This window comes from Dendrobates tinctorius, unplaced genomic scaffold, assembly GCF_039654945.1.
Source record: "Dendrobates tinctorius isolate UK_male_01 unplaced genomic scaffold, ASM3965494v1 ptg000129l, whole genome shotgun sequence".
Taxonomy (NCBI): Eukaryota; Metazoa; Chordata; class Amphibia; order Anura; family Dendrobatidae; genus Dendrobates; species Dendrobates tinctorius.
This window is the reverse complement of record NW_027361797.1, coordinates 1786560-1802635: the sequence shown is the minus strand read 5'-3', so window position 1 is coordinate 1802635 and position 16076 is coordinate 1786560. Positions and strand designations below refer to the sequence as shown.

The following is a 16076-nucleotide window of genomic DNA, read 5'->3' as shown; positions in this document are numbered from 1 at the left end:
CTGATGTCTCAGCTAGGGGGCGCAATGACGTCACTTCATCGTGCCACACTGTGCTGGTCAGTGGAGCTGCTGAGGAGACGCTCTGCAGAGACTGATGCAGCGAGGGAATGGGGAGATGTGAATATGTTTTTTTTAAACCAATGAGTACATTGTGGTGGCCATAATACTGTATGAAGTACTATGAGGTGTGCATCATAGTATATGTGCAATATAGAAGACTATGGGGGCTGCACTATACTCTATGGAGGACTATAAGGTGCATTATACTGAATGGCAGATTATGGTTTGTGCATTATACTGTATGGAGACTGTGGGGTATGAAATATTTTATATGGAGGACTATGGGGGGTGCATTATACAATATGGAGTACTATGGAGCATACTTTATACTATATGGCAGATTATGTGGTGCATCATGCTATATGGAGGACTATGAGGAGTGCATTGTACTATATGGAGGACTATGGGAAGTGCATTATACTATATGGAGGACGATTGGATGCATCATACTATATGGAAGACTATGGGGAGTGCATTATGCTATATGGAGGACTATGAGGAGTGCACTATATTATATTGAGTACTATGGGTGAATATGACTATATGGAGGACTATGGGATGCATTATACTATATGGAGGACCATGGGGAGTGCATTATACTATATGGAGGACTCTGGGGGGGCATTAAACTATATTGAAGGCAATGTGGAGCCCAATATACTGTATGGAAGGCAATGTGAGGATCAATATTCTATATGGAAGGCTATGTGGGGACCATTATACTATATGAAGGGCTGTGTGCTGAACATTATAATATTTGGAGAACTATGTTGAGGCAATTATAATATTTTGAGGACCATTATATTATTTGGAGTGCTATATGGTGGCCTTTATAAAATTTGTAGGGCTATGTGGGTCCATTATACTATATGGATGGCAATGTGGGTGCATTTATGCTTTATGGAGGGCTATGTTGGGGCCATTTTACTGTATGTGTATAATTATACAGTGTGAAGGTTTGTGTGGGGTCCATTATACTGTGTGGGGGCTACTATGTGAGGACCATTATACTGTTTGTAGAGCTGTGTGGAGGCCAATTATACTGTTTGAAGGGCTGTGTGGGGTCCATTATACTATGTCGATGTAGGTATGTGTTCCATGCGTGCAAGTGCCAGTATGTACAGTATGTGCTTCGTCCATGCATGCGTCTGTATGTAGGTGCTCTGTATACATGTACCTGTATGTATGTGCTCTATGTACATATATGTGTAGGTGCTATGTGTATATACATGAGTGTGTAACATGAAGTTTGTATATACATGTGTGTCACATACTGTGTGTGTTTAGCATCCATATTTATAAATACCGGTAACCCATACAGAAGATCATAGGTGTAAATGTCAGCAATCGCCCAATGAACAAGCAAAATGCTGCCAATTCATCGTGTGATTGGATTGTTTTTGCCGGAACAAAAATAATTGTTTTCAGCAGCACATTGCCTGGTACAAACTGCAGATGTGCTGCCAATAACATGATACTGTATGAGTACGGATTGATCTACTGTATTAGTGACCATTCTGTCGCCAACATTCTTACTCAACTGGTGTAAGGAGGCTGGGGAAAATGAATCGAAGGACATCAATATTGTTGATCGTACTAACTGACTGAACTCAGAGCATGTAAATGCAACGTAAATGTTTCTGTGTGATGGTGCAATATGTGAGCACTATTGCCCAGGGCCTCACTTTGTCTAAAACCAGCCATGCTTACTACATAGGATTTATACAGTATCCGCTGAGCTCTACAGAAAAAAATCATTTTTCAAGAAGTTAAAAAAATCAACAACTCAGGGGAGTGATCTCTAGTTAATAGGACCCCCACCCATCCTGTGTGTCCCTGATGTGTCTATTGAACAGGAATTTTAAGAGCTTAACCCCTTAACGACTGCCGATACGCCTTTTAACGGCAGTAATTAAGGGTACTTAAACCACAGCGCCGTGAATTCACAGCACTGTGGAGTAAGTAAATAGCGCCCCCCATTGTCAGATTTTCTCCTGGATTGCGGCTGCAGGGGGTAGCCGAGACCCCAGAGAACATGAATCAGGTCAGTTTTTACCGACCCCGCTTTTGCGATCACCGTTATTAACCCTACAATGGCAACCGCGATTTTGCATTTAATTTCTCCTTCCTCTGATGTGATCGCACATCAGAAGAGAGAGAAATAGGGTCCCCGATCATCCTGGTACCTCTCTGTGGTCCAGGGTCCCTTCCCGGTAGTCCTGCGTCCCGCCGGCGTCCTCTGGTGGGTGCCACCATCTTGGATCTGGAAGAAAATGGCGGGTGCATCTGCAGGCTCCGTCTGGCAGATTCCATTCATTCATTTTGATCACTATGATAAACTATCATAGTCATCAAAATAAAAAAAATAGTAAATAACCCCCCCCCCGTTTATCACCCCCTTAGTTAGGTAAACATAATGAAAAAGAAAAAAATTTTTTTCATTTTTCCATTAGGGTCAGGGTTAGGGATAGGACTAGGGTTAGGGCTAGGGTTAGGGCTAGTGTTAGGGTTAGGGCTAGTGTTAGAATTAGGAATAGAATTAGGTTTAGGGCGAATTAGGATTAGGGATTAGGGTTGGGATTAGGGTTAAGGTTGGGATTAGGGTTAGGATTGGAGCAAGAATTGAGGCGTTTCCACTATTTACCAACTTTGGGGGTCTAAAAATTGTGGGGTAAAAAATCACTTTTGTGGAAATAAAAAAGATTTTTATTTTCACGGCTCTGCGTTTATAAACTTCTGTGAAGCACTTGGGGGTTCAAAGTGCTCACTACACATCTAGATAAGCTCCTTGGGGGGTCTAGTTTCCAAAATGGGGTCACTTGTGGGGGGTTTCCACTGTTTAGGTACATCAGGGGCTTTGCAAACGCAACATGACGCCGGCAGACCATTCCATCAACGTCTGCATTTCAAAATGGCACTCCTTCCCTTCCGAGCTCTCCCATGCACCCAAACAGTGTTCACCCCACATATGGGGTATCAGCCTACTCAGGACAAATTGCACAACAACTTTTGTGGTCCAATTTCTCCTGTTACCCTTAAGAAAGTGAAAAACAGCGGGCTAAAAAATAATTTTTGAGAAAAAAATGATTTTTTATTTTCACGGCTCTACGTTATAAACTTCTGTGAAGCACTTGGAGGTTCAAAGTGCTTACCACATATCTAGATAAGCTCCTTGGGGGGTCTAGTTTCCAAGATGGGGTCACTTGTGGGGTGTTTATACTGTTTAGTCACATCAGGGGCTCTGCAAACGCAACATGACACCCGCAGACCATTCCATCAAAGTCTGCATTCCAAAATGGTGCCCCTTCCCTTCCAAGCTCTCCCATGCACCCAAACAGTGGTTTTCCCCCACGTATGGGGTATCAGCGTACTCAGGACAAATTGCACAAAAACTTTTGTGGTCCAATTTCTCCTGTTACCCTTAGGAAAATAAAAAATAGCGGGCTAAAAAATCATTTTTGAGGAAAAAAAAATTATTTTTAATTTTCACGGCTCTACTTTATAAACTTCTGTGAAGCACTTGAGTGTTCAAAGTGCTCACCACACATCTAGATAAGTTCCCTAAGGGGTCTAGTTTCCAAAATGGGGTCACTTGTTGGAGGTTTCCACTGTTTAGGAACATCAGGGGCTCTCCAAACGCAACATGACATCCGATCTCAATTCCAGCCAATTCTGCGTTGAAAAAGTCAAACGGTGCTCCTTCCCTTGCGAGCTCTGCCGTGCGCTGAAAAAGTGGTTTACCCCCACATATGGGGTATGACGTATTCAGGAGAAATTGCACAACAAATTTTGTGGTTCATTTTCTCTTTTAACACTTGTGAAAATAAAAAAATTTGTTCTGAATTAAATTTGTTGCAAGAAAAAGTTAAATGTTAATTTTTTCCTTCCACATTGCTTTAGTTCCTGTGAAGCATGGAAAGGTTTAATAAACTTCTTGAATGTGGTTTTGAGCACCTTGAGGGGTCTAGTTTTTAGAACGGTGTCACGTTTGGGTATTTTCTGTCATGTACACCCCTCAAAAAATGACTTTAAATATGATGTGGTCCCTAAAAAAAATAGTTTTGTACATTTTGTTGTAAAAATGAGAAATCGCTGGTCAACTTTTAACCCTTATGACTTCCTAACAAAAAAAAATTTTGCTTCCAAAATTGTGCTGATGTAAAGTAGACATGTGGCAAATGTTATTTATTAAGAAATTTGTGTGACACATCTCTCTGATTTAAGGGCATAAAAATTTAAAATTTTAAAATTGCAAAATGTTCAAAATTTTCACCATATTTCCTTTTTTTTTCATAAATAAACACAAGACATATCAAAGAAATTTTACCACTAACTTGAAGTACAATATGTCACGAAAAAACATTCTCAGAATCAGCGGGATCCATTAAAGCGTTCCAGAGTTATAACCTCATAAAGTGACAGTGGTCAGAATTGTAAAAATTGGCCTGGTCTTAAGCTGCAAACTGGCTCTGTCACTAAGGGGTTAAAATAATCAATTGTAATATTATCATGCAGTAATATTTTTACTAAATGTGCCCTGTCAGAAAATAAATTGTGTTATTTTTATAGCACATTGATTGATCGTACTTTGTTCAATGGTTTTGCCTTTTACTAATCAGCTACTGAAGCAGTTAAAGGGGCTTTCCAAGCTGACACTATTGATGCCCTATCTGCTTGATGAGTCATCAATATCAGCCAGATGTACACAGTTAACAGAGCTGGTCACCATATTTCCATTCACAGTGGAGTTTCCATTCCTGGGTACAATATCTCAGCTCCTATTGGAGTGAAAAGGCGCTGGTCAGCAGTACCCGGCTTGTAGGCACTAAACAGTGTGCAGAGTTGTGATGTTCTACTCTGACCTGGCTCACATCACGCCACCGCCAAAAGCCATAACAGCGGATTGGTGGAGATACCAGGTGTTGGACCTCACCGATCAGATATTGACACCCTATTTTTGGAAATAAGTCTTCAATATAAAAGTAGTGGACAACCCCTTAGGCACTGCTTTTATACTTTTATACTTTTAATATTACACTAAGCATTTGGTGAATTTTTTACCTCAGTATTTGTAAGGCAAAACCAGGAGTGGGTGATAAATCCAAAAGTGGTGACGAGTTTCTATTATACTTTTCCTCTGTTTCACTCCTGGTTTTGGATTACAAATACTGAGGTAAAAAAAAATCACCAAACTCACCAAATACTAAACATGTGAATGTGGCCTTTGACATATTCCAAACGTAGCATGTCTTATGATTTTAAATTTGGAGCTAATAATGCTCCAAAAATGTAGGTACTAAAGCAAATTAATAAAAAAAGAACAACAATAATAATAACACAAAAAAGCTAAAAAAAATGCATGTTAAAACATTGCCAAAGAGTGTGCAAAGGTAGCTCGTGGGTGGACAGTCGCTTTATGGACACGTTGTTTCTTGACTATAAAAGATGGAAAACAACCGTAGAATGGATGTCACTTATTTTCTCAAATTTGTCCTTTCTGTGTTCAAAATGTAAAGTTGATTTCCTCATGTGTTGTGTTTCAGGAGTGCTCTGGCTGTCCGTGGTGTCTGAAGTGCTGTTCATTTTACTGTTAGTCGTTGGATTCAGCCTCATGTGCCTAGAATTCTTTCAGTCAAATAACGTTGTGGATGGTCTGAAGCTAAACGCTTTCTCTGCTGTCTTCACTGTCTTGTCAGGTAACATGCAACTCTTTTTGGAAACAAGTAAAGAGAAAATGTCACTTCACTTGCTTAAAATAACTTAAACCTTTGTGTCAGCTTTATACAGCCACATTTATATATCCAGACACATACACACATACAGCTCTGGCAAAAATTTAGAGGCCACTTCCAAATGTTCAGTTTGTCTGATTTTTCTCTTTATAGGTAGATTTTTGAGTAAAATGTAAATTGTTCTTTTAGTCTATAAACTTCTGACAACATGTCTCCAAATTTCCAAGCAATAAATTTTGCATTTTTTTCTGACAAGGAAAAATGGTCAAAATAAAAAAATAATGCTTTCAGACCTCAAATAATGCTAAGAAAACAAGTTCATAATCATTTAGAAGCAACAATACTAATGTTTTAACTCAGGAAGAGTTCAGAAATCGATATTTTGTGGAATAACCATGATTTTTAAAAAACACTTTCATGAATCTTGGCATGCTCTCCACCAGTCTTTCACACTGCTTCTGGTGCAAAATGTAAGCAGTTCTTCTTTGTTTGATGGCTTGTGACTATCCATCATCCTCTTGATTACATTCCAGAGGTTTTCAATGGGGTCAGGTCTGGAGAATAGGCTGCCCATGACACGGATTTGATGTGGTGGTCTCTTAATTTTTGCCAGAGCTGTTTATACATACACACACACACTTTTTTGGCAAATCCTGTTTGTTTATTCTTTCTTTTGTTTTTTTCTTTTACAAACTCCAATGATTTGTGATGAGGGATTTTTGCAGTTTGGAAAAGACAAAATGTATATCACTTTGTAAGTAAGGGGTAATATTTCTCCATCTGGAGACTGGCATGCCAGTGTAAGGAGGCTTGTAAGACATGCAATGCTCTTCTTGGAAATTAAATATACAAATTACCACCTTAGAGAGTAAGAGGATTTGATCTCTAGCGCCACCTATTGGTAGTAGTAATTGGTATTGGTAGTAGTAATTCTAAAAGTCAATATAATAAGTTTTCATGTGTCCTTTAATAGGATGTGTAGTAGAGGGGTTACAAGGACACAAAACTTCAGGAAGGCAAATTTCCAACGGATGAGAGATGATCTTGGTGCAATTAACTGGGACGATATCCTGAGACATAAAAATACACAAAGAAAACGGGACATGTTTATTAGAGAATAGGACATGTGCACAATATATACCGTATGGGAATAAACATGTTAGAAATAGGAGGAAACCACTATGGCTAAATAGAGCTGTAAGGGGTGCAATAAGAGAGATAAAAATAAAGCATTTAGAGAATTAAAGCAAGTAGGTAGTGATGAGGCATTAAATAAATACAGAAAATTAAATAAATTCTGTAAAAAGCAAATCATGACAGCAAAGATTGAGACAGAGAGACTCATTGCCAGAGAAAGTAAAAATAATCCCAAAATATTCTTTAACTACATAAATAGTAAGAAACTAAAAAATGATAGTGTTGGCCCCCTTAAAAATAGTCTGGGTGAAATTGTGGAAGAGGATGAGGAAAAAGCCAATATGCTAAATGACTTTTTTTCAACAGTATTTACACAAGAAAATCCCATGACGGATAACATGATCAGGGATAAAAATTCTCCATTAAATGTCACCTGCTTAACCCAGCAGGAAGTACGGCAGCGTCTAAAAATCACTAAAATTGACAATCCCCGGGCCCGGATGGGATACACCCCGAGTACTGCAGGAATTAAGCACAGTCATAGATAGACCATTATTTTTAATCTTTAAAGATTCCATAATAACAGGGTGTGTACCACAGGACTGGCATATAGCAAATGTGGTGCCAATATTCAAAAAGGGGACAAAAACTGAACTTGGAAATTATAGGCCGGTATTCGGGCCTACGAAAGGTCACATAACGTCCTGTCAGCTGCGTGCACCAGATTAAGGTGTTGTAAGTGTGCACCTAGGTACAGAACGACCACGTCTTCTCCCTGCATCAGATACACCACAACCATCAACAACTACACCAGCACCAACGCAACTACATCCCTAAATTGATGCTTTCCTCATTTTTGGAAGTTGACTTTCTAAACACTACTTGTAAAGAAATGATGGAAGAGTAGCACTTACACACTTTAAAAGGGTTAAAAAAGATCATTCATATCATAAAGTATTTTGCTATGACATGCCACTGTTTAATGATTGTGAAGCTCTGTAGAAGCACAGAAAATAGGGCACTCAAAATAGGGCAATACTGTCTGGTGAAGGATAAGTGAAAGCAATGGTAGCGCTCACCTGAAGGTGTTGTGTGCAGACACAACACCTATAAAAGCGTGAAAAGCCGCTGCTGCTGCCCTGAGGCTGGAAGAAAGGGTTGTTCCAGATATATAATGGCAAAAATGGAAATTGGCATGTTTAGGCCACTCTTCGGGAATGAAAAGCATTGGGATTCCAAATTGGTTTTTAGTAATTCCAACTAGTTTCTGTGGCAGACCAGCGCCGTTCTCAAGGTGTAAGAACAAGTGTTATTTAATGATTGGAGGACTTCTGACCTCTGGGACCCTCAAAATTCTGAGAATCTACACCAGGACCAGACCATCCGCCGTGCAGGACAAAACTGTAAAGTGGTCCCTTTATTCTTAGGACTGGTGGGAGATCCAGAGGTCTGGCACCCATTGTTCATAAAGTGTTGACTTATCCTAGCAATATATCATTATTTTATGAAAATGACCCTTAATTTATGTTGGGCTGAGGGGCCCATTTGGCAGTACATAGCAGTCTAATATGTCATTCAATGATTAGGGCAGGAGGGCAAACTTTTATGGCTACTGTCATGCCTGACATTAGTGGTAGTCATCCGGCAATTGTTTAAGCACATAGCAAACCATGATAACACATTTCTAACTAGGATCTTAAAAGACTTCACAAGAATACAATTCGGGGATTTATTTTTCCAGGAAATAATTTGATATTAGTGGGCGATTCTCTCTATGCTTTAGTATCCTGTCTGAATTAAATGTGACAGCAATAAGCGTGGACCACAAATATACTAAGCACTAAACAGAGCTATCCTAGAAGGATTACATATTTGCATAAAATTCCATCTTTATTAAATTATAAGCTATGCGAGATTCATAAAGCATGAAAATACATTAACTTCATTATGAGCAGTCAAATATGATGCAGCGAACACAGCGTAAATCACATATAATATTCACAAGACTGAGGAAATAAATGTTGCACTGTGAAAGCGAAGTCTACATTTTGGTTTATTTGGAAACACTGATATTAAGTAAATTGCAGAACTGATAATGACTGGAGATATCCAAGGCCATTCACATCCAAGCCTATTATTCTTCAGTGTTTATGGAGTTTTATGGGTGTCTGAAACCTTTTCAATTTTCAGCATCATTAGACAACACTTGGTAATTACTATGCACTTTAAAACAATAAACAGACATAAATCTTATTTTCTCATTGTTGTTCATTTTTAACAAATTTTGAAAAATTCTAAATGTGCAAATTGTATCATTAAGAGTAATTAAAGCAGAGGATAAATTTTGCCTCCTGAAGGAAAATTGGAGACTGTCAACTGTATATGGATATTTTACCTATTTAATGGCTCATGCACATGGCCATATTGGAGCTTTGTGCATGAGCTATATATATTCATGTTAAGGGCAGAAAGGTCAGGGGAAAAGTGATCAGGAGCTCCCAGGGTGAGATCCAATCTGGTCCTTGGCACTTAATATACCGCTCACACACAAAGCAGTAAAATGGCCATGTGCAAAGGTCATAAAAAAAGCGCTGATTGATGTACAAAATTCCATAACAGTAAAAAGCACCCTCCATAAAAATGACATAGTAAACTCTATTACATATCTACTTAAACCGCAGACCTAATGCTTAGGACAGTTGATTTGTCTATGTAGACTGGAAGAAGTAATAAATAAAATGCCACCCATAAAGCATGGTGAGGTCAAGGCCCCCAAAAAGGCACCTAAAGTGTAAAAACAAAAATAGCGCAAATGTGCAATACTTTACAAATTTTCCTTTTAAAATTAAAGAAAAATATGCTAACAACAGCTCAAGACACTAAAAAAAGGAATGGATCACATTTTCTTGCATCCATCTATGAGGATATATTGTAATATAACATTGGTTATAACACAAGAAGCAGTAACAGATGCTCTTGGAACACATGGTGGAGAAATTAGGATTTATGGATACAATATGTCTATTTATTTCAATGTAGCATAACCACTTACAGGTTGAGGATGAGCAGACATTCCCTGGTGAGCTCCATCAGACAATTCAGTATATAAAACGGCTAACCTCTGACAGAATTCACTGTTTGCTTGACTGTTTTGTTATTTTTTCAGCTGTTATTTTGCCCAAAGACTTTTTTTTCTGCTTGGCAACCCAAGCAAAAATTCAATCTGCAAGAATTTGTGGGGGTAACTGAAAGAGTGGTAGACAAGAAGATCTTTATCAGCACACTAAGTAAATTAAATGCAAGGAACGGGACAAGGTATTTTTTATTATTGTCAGTAAAGCCCCCATTACACACTGCGATATCGCTAGCAATATCGCTGTAAAGTCACAGATTTTGTGACGTTGCAGCGATATTGCTACATGTGATACTTACCTCCGACCGGCTCCCCCGCTGGTTATCGCTGATCGCGCGAGAAGCTCCTGGACCATTCCTCGTCGGTTACTTCCTGCGGCGCTGACGAGTGACGCGTGGAGCCGGGCGGGAGGACGCAGGATCGCCACGTCTGACAGGTAAGTAGCGATCCCCGTCCCCAGCGATGTCGCTGGTGATATCTGCCTGAGTGGCAGCTCACTAGCGACCACCTAGCGATGCACCAGCGATCCAGACCTCATCATAACGCTAGTCGGGATCGCTGGTGCATCGCTAGGTGTAATAGTACCCTAAGTACTTGTGGGGGAATCACACTGTGTAGGGCTGTGAGAACTTTATACTATAGGGGGGGAGATGTGGGGACATCACAATGTATTTGAGAGATATGGGGGTGTCATACTGTGTGGGCGCATCATACAGTGTGGGGAGCTGTAGGGGCATTATACTGTTTTGAGTAGATGTGGGTGCATTATTCTGTGCAGGGTAGTTGTGAGGGCATCATTCTGTGTGGGGGAGTTGTGGGGGAATCATACTGTGTGGGGGAATTGTGGGGAAATCACACTGTGTAACTGTTAGGCATTTGATTTCTGTCGCTGCACAGCGAGAATCCCGAGCCTTACTTTCCAGCCACAGAGGAGCTTGCTCAGCAAACTCGTCGGTCCCGGCGCTCTGCCCAGACCAGCTCCGTGGGTTTGCTTGCTGCTGCCACCTCTGGCACAGCTATGGCAATGCATGCTGCTCAGCAGCGAGATTCTCCAGGGACTAAGTCCTCACGTCGGGCCACTGAGCATGCTCGTGGTGTGATCTCCCATTGGAGATCGAATGGTCACGTGCTCAGGTCCTGCTCGTGTTTGGATTGGTCCATCCGAGAAGCCAGGAAGGTCCCGGACGCTCGCGGCTATAAAAGGTTCACATGGCCACTCGGCCATGCGCTAGGATAGCCAGCATTTTCTGACTATAAGGAGTGAGTGATGGATGCACGTATGAATGTCTTTGGTGACTGATTCATTATGAAACCCCTACCCTTGGTAAGCATGTGTTGTGCAGCCTAGCCTGCTAGCTCTTAGGCGTAGGTAGGACAGAGTTGAGTCAGACATTAGTCACTATCAGTGACTCGGCACGCCTCAGAGCAAGTGCTCCGCACTCCTTAGCCAGCGTCTATAGCGGCATTCATGGCAGCGACGCTGCGCGCTCAGTGGCCTAGAAGGACTCTAACTCTGTGCCTTGGGGTGGAGTTCTGTGGCTGTTTGCTGTGCACTCTGTGGCCGGGCTCTGTGAGCTAAACAGGCTCCGGCATTCACTTTCAAGCGGCTGTGCGATTCTGTGAAGTAACAGAATCCGCTCCTGTCACACTGGCTGACGTAACCCACTTGTGACTGTTTTCACGCAGCTCTTCCCTTCCGCCATTACCTAGCAGCAGTGTACCACCTCTGCTCGGTGGACCCCGGGCTGTGAATGCACTCTCTACTATTTTATAATCTGGTGCGTTCCGCCAGCCCTAACATTATCCTAGCGCCAGGGTCTGGCTAGTAATGGCGGACGAACAGCGACTGCATAGATACATCCAGCAGCTGGAGGGTAGGTGGCAGCGCTAGAGCGTTCCACCACAACTGCGGATGTTACTTCGGTCACCGTCCAAGCAGCTACAGAGGCTGTCGCCCGTGTCTCCACGGCCAGTCCTGCCCCAACCTTGTCCCGCCTCCCGCTGCCTGAGAAGTTCTCGGGCGATAGTGCTTCATGCAGGGGTTTCGTGAGTCAGTGCTCCATTCACCTGGAGTTGCTGGCCACACGATTTCCCTCCGAGCGGGCCAAGGTGGGGTCTATCATCTCCCTCCTGTTGGGCAGGGCCCTGGAGTGGGCCACCCCACTGTGGGAGCGCGGGGATCCCCTGGTACAGACTGCCACCCATTTCCTGGTCACTCTGAAGCAGGTGTTCCTAGGTCCTCGCTTCACGCACGACACCGCACTTCAGTTGCTTGCTCTGACCCAGAGTCAGCCAGTATGCCATCCTCTTCAGAACTCTGGTCTCGGAGTTGGAGTGGCCAGATAAGGTTCTGATATCCATATTCTGGAGAGGCCTGGCTGATCACGTCAAAGATGCCCTGGCCACTAGGGAGGTGCCCACCACTGTAGAGGAGCTCATTACGGTCGCTACCCAAATAGACATTCGCTTCACGGAGCGAGGGCTGGAGCTTTCCAGGTCCCGCCAACGTTATAAGTTGGCTCCAAATTTCACGAGACCTCTGGAACCTTCCAGTCAGCCTCCCGAGCCTCCAGAGCCCATGGAGGTGTCCCGCACGGGGTCCAGGACCCGGTCTGTGTGGGTACCTCCAGTCTGCTTCCGGCAGACTGGGCATCTTGCTAACCAGTGCCCACAGCACTCGGGAAATGCTCCCGTCTGGTGGTTATCGGAGGGGGCCTACTAGACACCGCGACTTTCTCCTCCAAGCTCCTGTTTAAAGGGGCATTAGAATTTAATTCCTCCACTCTGATGGTGGTTTGTGTGGACTCGGGGGCGGAGGGCAATTTCATGTCATCTGCCTTCGCTGAACAACACGCAGTCCCCCTGGTCTTGCTACCTCAACCAGTCACCATCAGAGTGGTGAATGGGGCGACACTCCCATCCCAAATCACCCACCAGATGGGTCCACTGACACTCTTTGTCTCCTTCTCATCAGGAGATGCTGTCTCTCCTTGTTATTCCAGAAGGGATCGACCAGGTCCTCCTAGTGGTTCCCTGGTTGCGATCTCACTCTCCCCATATAGAGTGGTCTTCGGGAAAAATCCTCAGTTGGAGCAAGGCCTGCGAGGGTAGGTGTCTGAGGGACTGCATACAGGTCACCACTTCTGAGGTTCCTGCAGATCTCTCCTCGCTTCCCAAGCCATATCGACAGTATGCAGACGAGTTCTCCAAGAAGGCGGCTGAGACCCTTCCACCGCACCGCCCATACGACTGTCCAATTGACCTCTTGCCCGGTGCTGAGCCTCCCCGGGGTCGAGTATATCCACTATCTCTCCCAGAGACAGAGGTCATGTCTCAGTATATCAGGGAGAATCTGGCAAGAGGATTCATTAGGAAGTCGGTGTCTCCAGCGGGTGCGGGATTCTTCTTTGTCCAAAAGAAGAATGGAGAATTACGTCCATGCATCGATTACAGGGGTCTTAACGCTATAACCGTTAAGAACAAGTATCCTTTGCCCCTGATATTGTAACGTTTGATAGGCTACAGGGAGCGAGAGTGTTTACTAAGCTCGATCTGCGGGGAGCCTATCACCTGATTCGCATCCGTGAGGGGGACGAATGGAAGACGGCTTTTAACACCAGAGACGGGCACTATGAATACCTAGTGATGCCCTTCGGGCTATGTAATGCGCCAGCCGTCTTCCAAGACTTTGTGAACTACATCTTCTGGGATATGCTTACCACCTCGGTAGTAGTCTATCTGGATGATATTCTCATTTACTCTCCAGATATTGACTCCCACCGGAGAGATGTTCGCAAAGTTTTCGATCTCCTGTGGGCCAACTCTCTTTATGCCAAATTGGAGAAATGTGTGTTTGAGCAGGAGTCCTTGCCTTTTCTGGGCTACATCATCTCAGCCCAGGGTTTGGCCATGGATCCTGCCAAGCTACGGGCAGTGATGGATAAGCAGGAACCCCATTCTCTCAAAGCGGTGCAGCGCTTTATGGGGTTCATAAATTACTATCGCCAATTCATTCCCCATTTCTCAACTTTGGTCGTGCCCTTGGTTGCCCTCACCAAGATGGGTGCAAATCCCAAACTGTGGTCGGAGACTGTCTCCAAGGCCTTCGCCTCCATTAAGTTCCACTTTGCTAGCGCTCCCATTCTACATCACCCTGATGCAGATAAGCTCTTCATCCTGGAGGTGGATGCCTCCTCCGTCGGTGCTGGAGCGGTCCTTTTTCAGAAGGACTCGCAAGGTCGGAAGCACCCATGCTTCTTCTTCTCTAAGACCTTCACACCAGTGGAGAGGAATTATTCCATCGGGGACAGGGAGTTGCTAGCAAAGAAGCTGGCCTTCTCAGAGTGGAGACACCTCCTGGAGGGGGCTCGCCATCCATTCCAGGTGTTCACCGACCACAAAAATTTGGTCTATTTACAGACAGCCCAGCGGCTGAATTCTCGCCAGGCCAGATGGTCCTTGTTCTTCTCCCGATTCCATTTCACTCTGCATTTTTTCTCCAGGGAGAAGAACGTCCGGGTCGTTGCTCTTTCCCGCTCTGTGGTGTCATCGGAGGAGGAGAAGCCTCGGTTGATAGTCCTATCAGAGAGCCTGAGGACCGTGGCTCCAGTTGCTCTCGAGTCTGTACCTCTGGGCAAGACTTTAGTTCCTGTCCATCTGCGACCGGAGGTCCTCTCTTGGGCCCATTCGTCCAGGGTGGGTGGCCATTTTGGGATCAAACGGACCTCTAAACTCCTGGTGAGGACGTACTGGTGGCCGCATATGGCCCGTGACGTCAGGGACTATATTCAGGCGTGCGTCTCTTGCACCCAGAATCGGTCCTCTCGGCAGCGGCCCGCTGGGTTACTCTATCCTCTGCCGGTTGCGGACAGGCCCTGGGAGATTGTCGGTATGGACTTTGTGGTGGGTCTGCCCAAGTTCAGCGGCAGCACTGTCATTTGGGTGGTCACCGATCATTTCTCCAAGATGGTGCATCTGGTACCACTCTCTCGGCTACCATCGGCACGGGGTCTGGCAGCATTGTTTATTAATCATGTTTTCCGCCTGCACGGCATGCCGGATAAAATTGTCAGCGACCGGGGTCCTCAGTTTTCATCTCGGTTCTGGAGAGAGCTCTGTTCTCTGCTCAGCATTGAGCTAAATCTATCCTCGGCCTATCATCCCGAGAAGAATGGGTTGGTTGAGAGAGCCAACCAGACTCTGGTGACATATCTGCGACATTTTGTCTCGGCCAGGCAGGATGATTTGGCATCCTTGCTGCCATGGGCGGAGTTCGCCTTAAACAACGCTGTGGCTGACTCCACAAGTCAGACCCCATTCCTCTTAAATTACGATCAGCATTCGCGCGTCCCCGTGCCCATGCCTGTGTCGTCCACCGACTCTAGGGTGGCAGACTGGGCGGGGGAGGCACGTGACATTTGGGATCACACGCAGAATGCTATCCGGGCCTCCAAGGAGAGAATGAGGTTTTCCGCTGATTCTTGCCGACGCCCTGCTCTGACCTTCGCTCCTGGCGACTTAGTGTGGCTCTCCGCTCGAAACATCAGGCTGCGGGTGGAATCCGCTAAGTTCGCACCGTGCTATATTGGCCCTTTCAAGGTCCTCGAGCAGGTTAACCCTGTGGTCTACCATCTGGCCCTTCCACCATATTTGGCTATCTAGGACACGTTTCATGTGTCTCTCCTTAAGCCAGTTCACATGTCCCGGTTTTCTGAGCCATCTGCCAGGACATCAGACCTGTCATCTGACGAGTTTGAGGTCAATGCCATCGTGGGATGCAAGGCAAAAAGTTTTACTTGGTGGATTGGAAGGGTCATGGTCCAGAGGCTCGGACCTGGGAGCCAGTGGAGAACATCCACGCTCCTCTTCTCATTGCGGCGTTTGAGAAAAGTGAGGCTCAGAGAGGAGGTAATATTAGGCATCGGATTTCTGTCGCTGCACAGCGAGAATCCCGAGACTTACTTCCGGCTGTCTCCCATTCCTCTCCAGCCACAGAGGAGCTTGCTTAGCAAATT

At 44.3% G+C, this 16076-nt stretch overlaps 1 protein-coding gene across 2 annotated transcripts in view; it reads left to right on the top strand.

Annotated features, from left to right (window-relative positions):
* GSG1L (GSG1 like) overlaps positions 1 to 16076 on the top strand; it is a 355659-nt gene that overhangs the window by 284062 nt on the left and 55521 nt on the right. Inside the window, exon 3 of one of the 2 annotated variants that reach the window (XM_073542777.1) lies at positions 5604 to 5756. The exons of the other annotated variant lie outside the window; for it this stretch is intronic. Coding sequence (XP_073398878.1) covers positions 5604 to 5756 — 153 coding nt within the window. The remainder of the gene's footprint in view (positions 1 to 5603; positions 5757 to 16076) is intronic. 2 annotated transcript variants of the gene reach the window in all.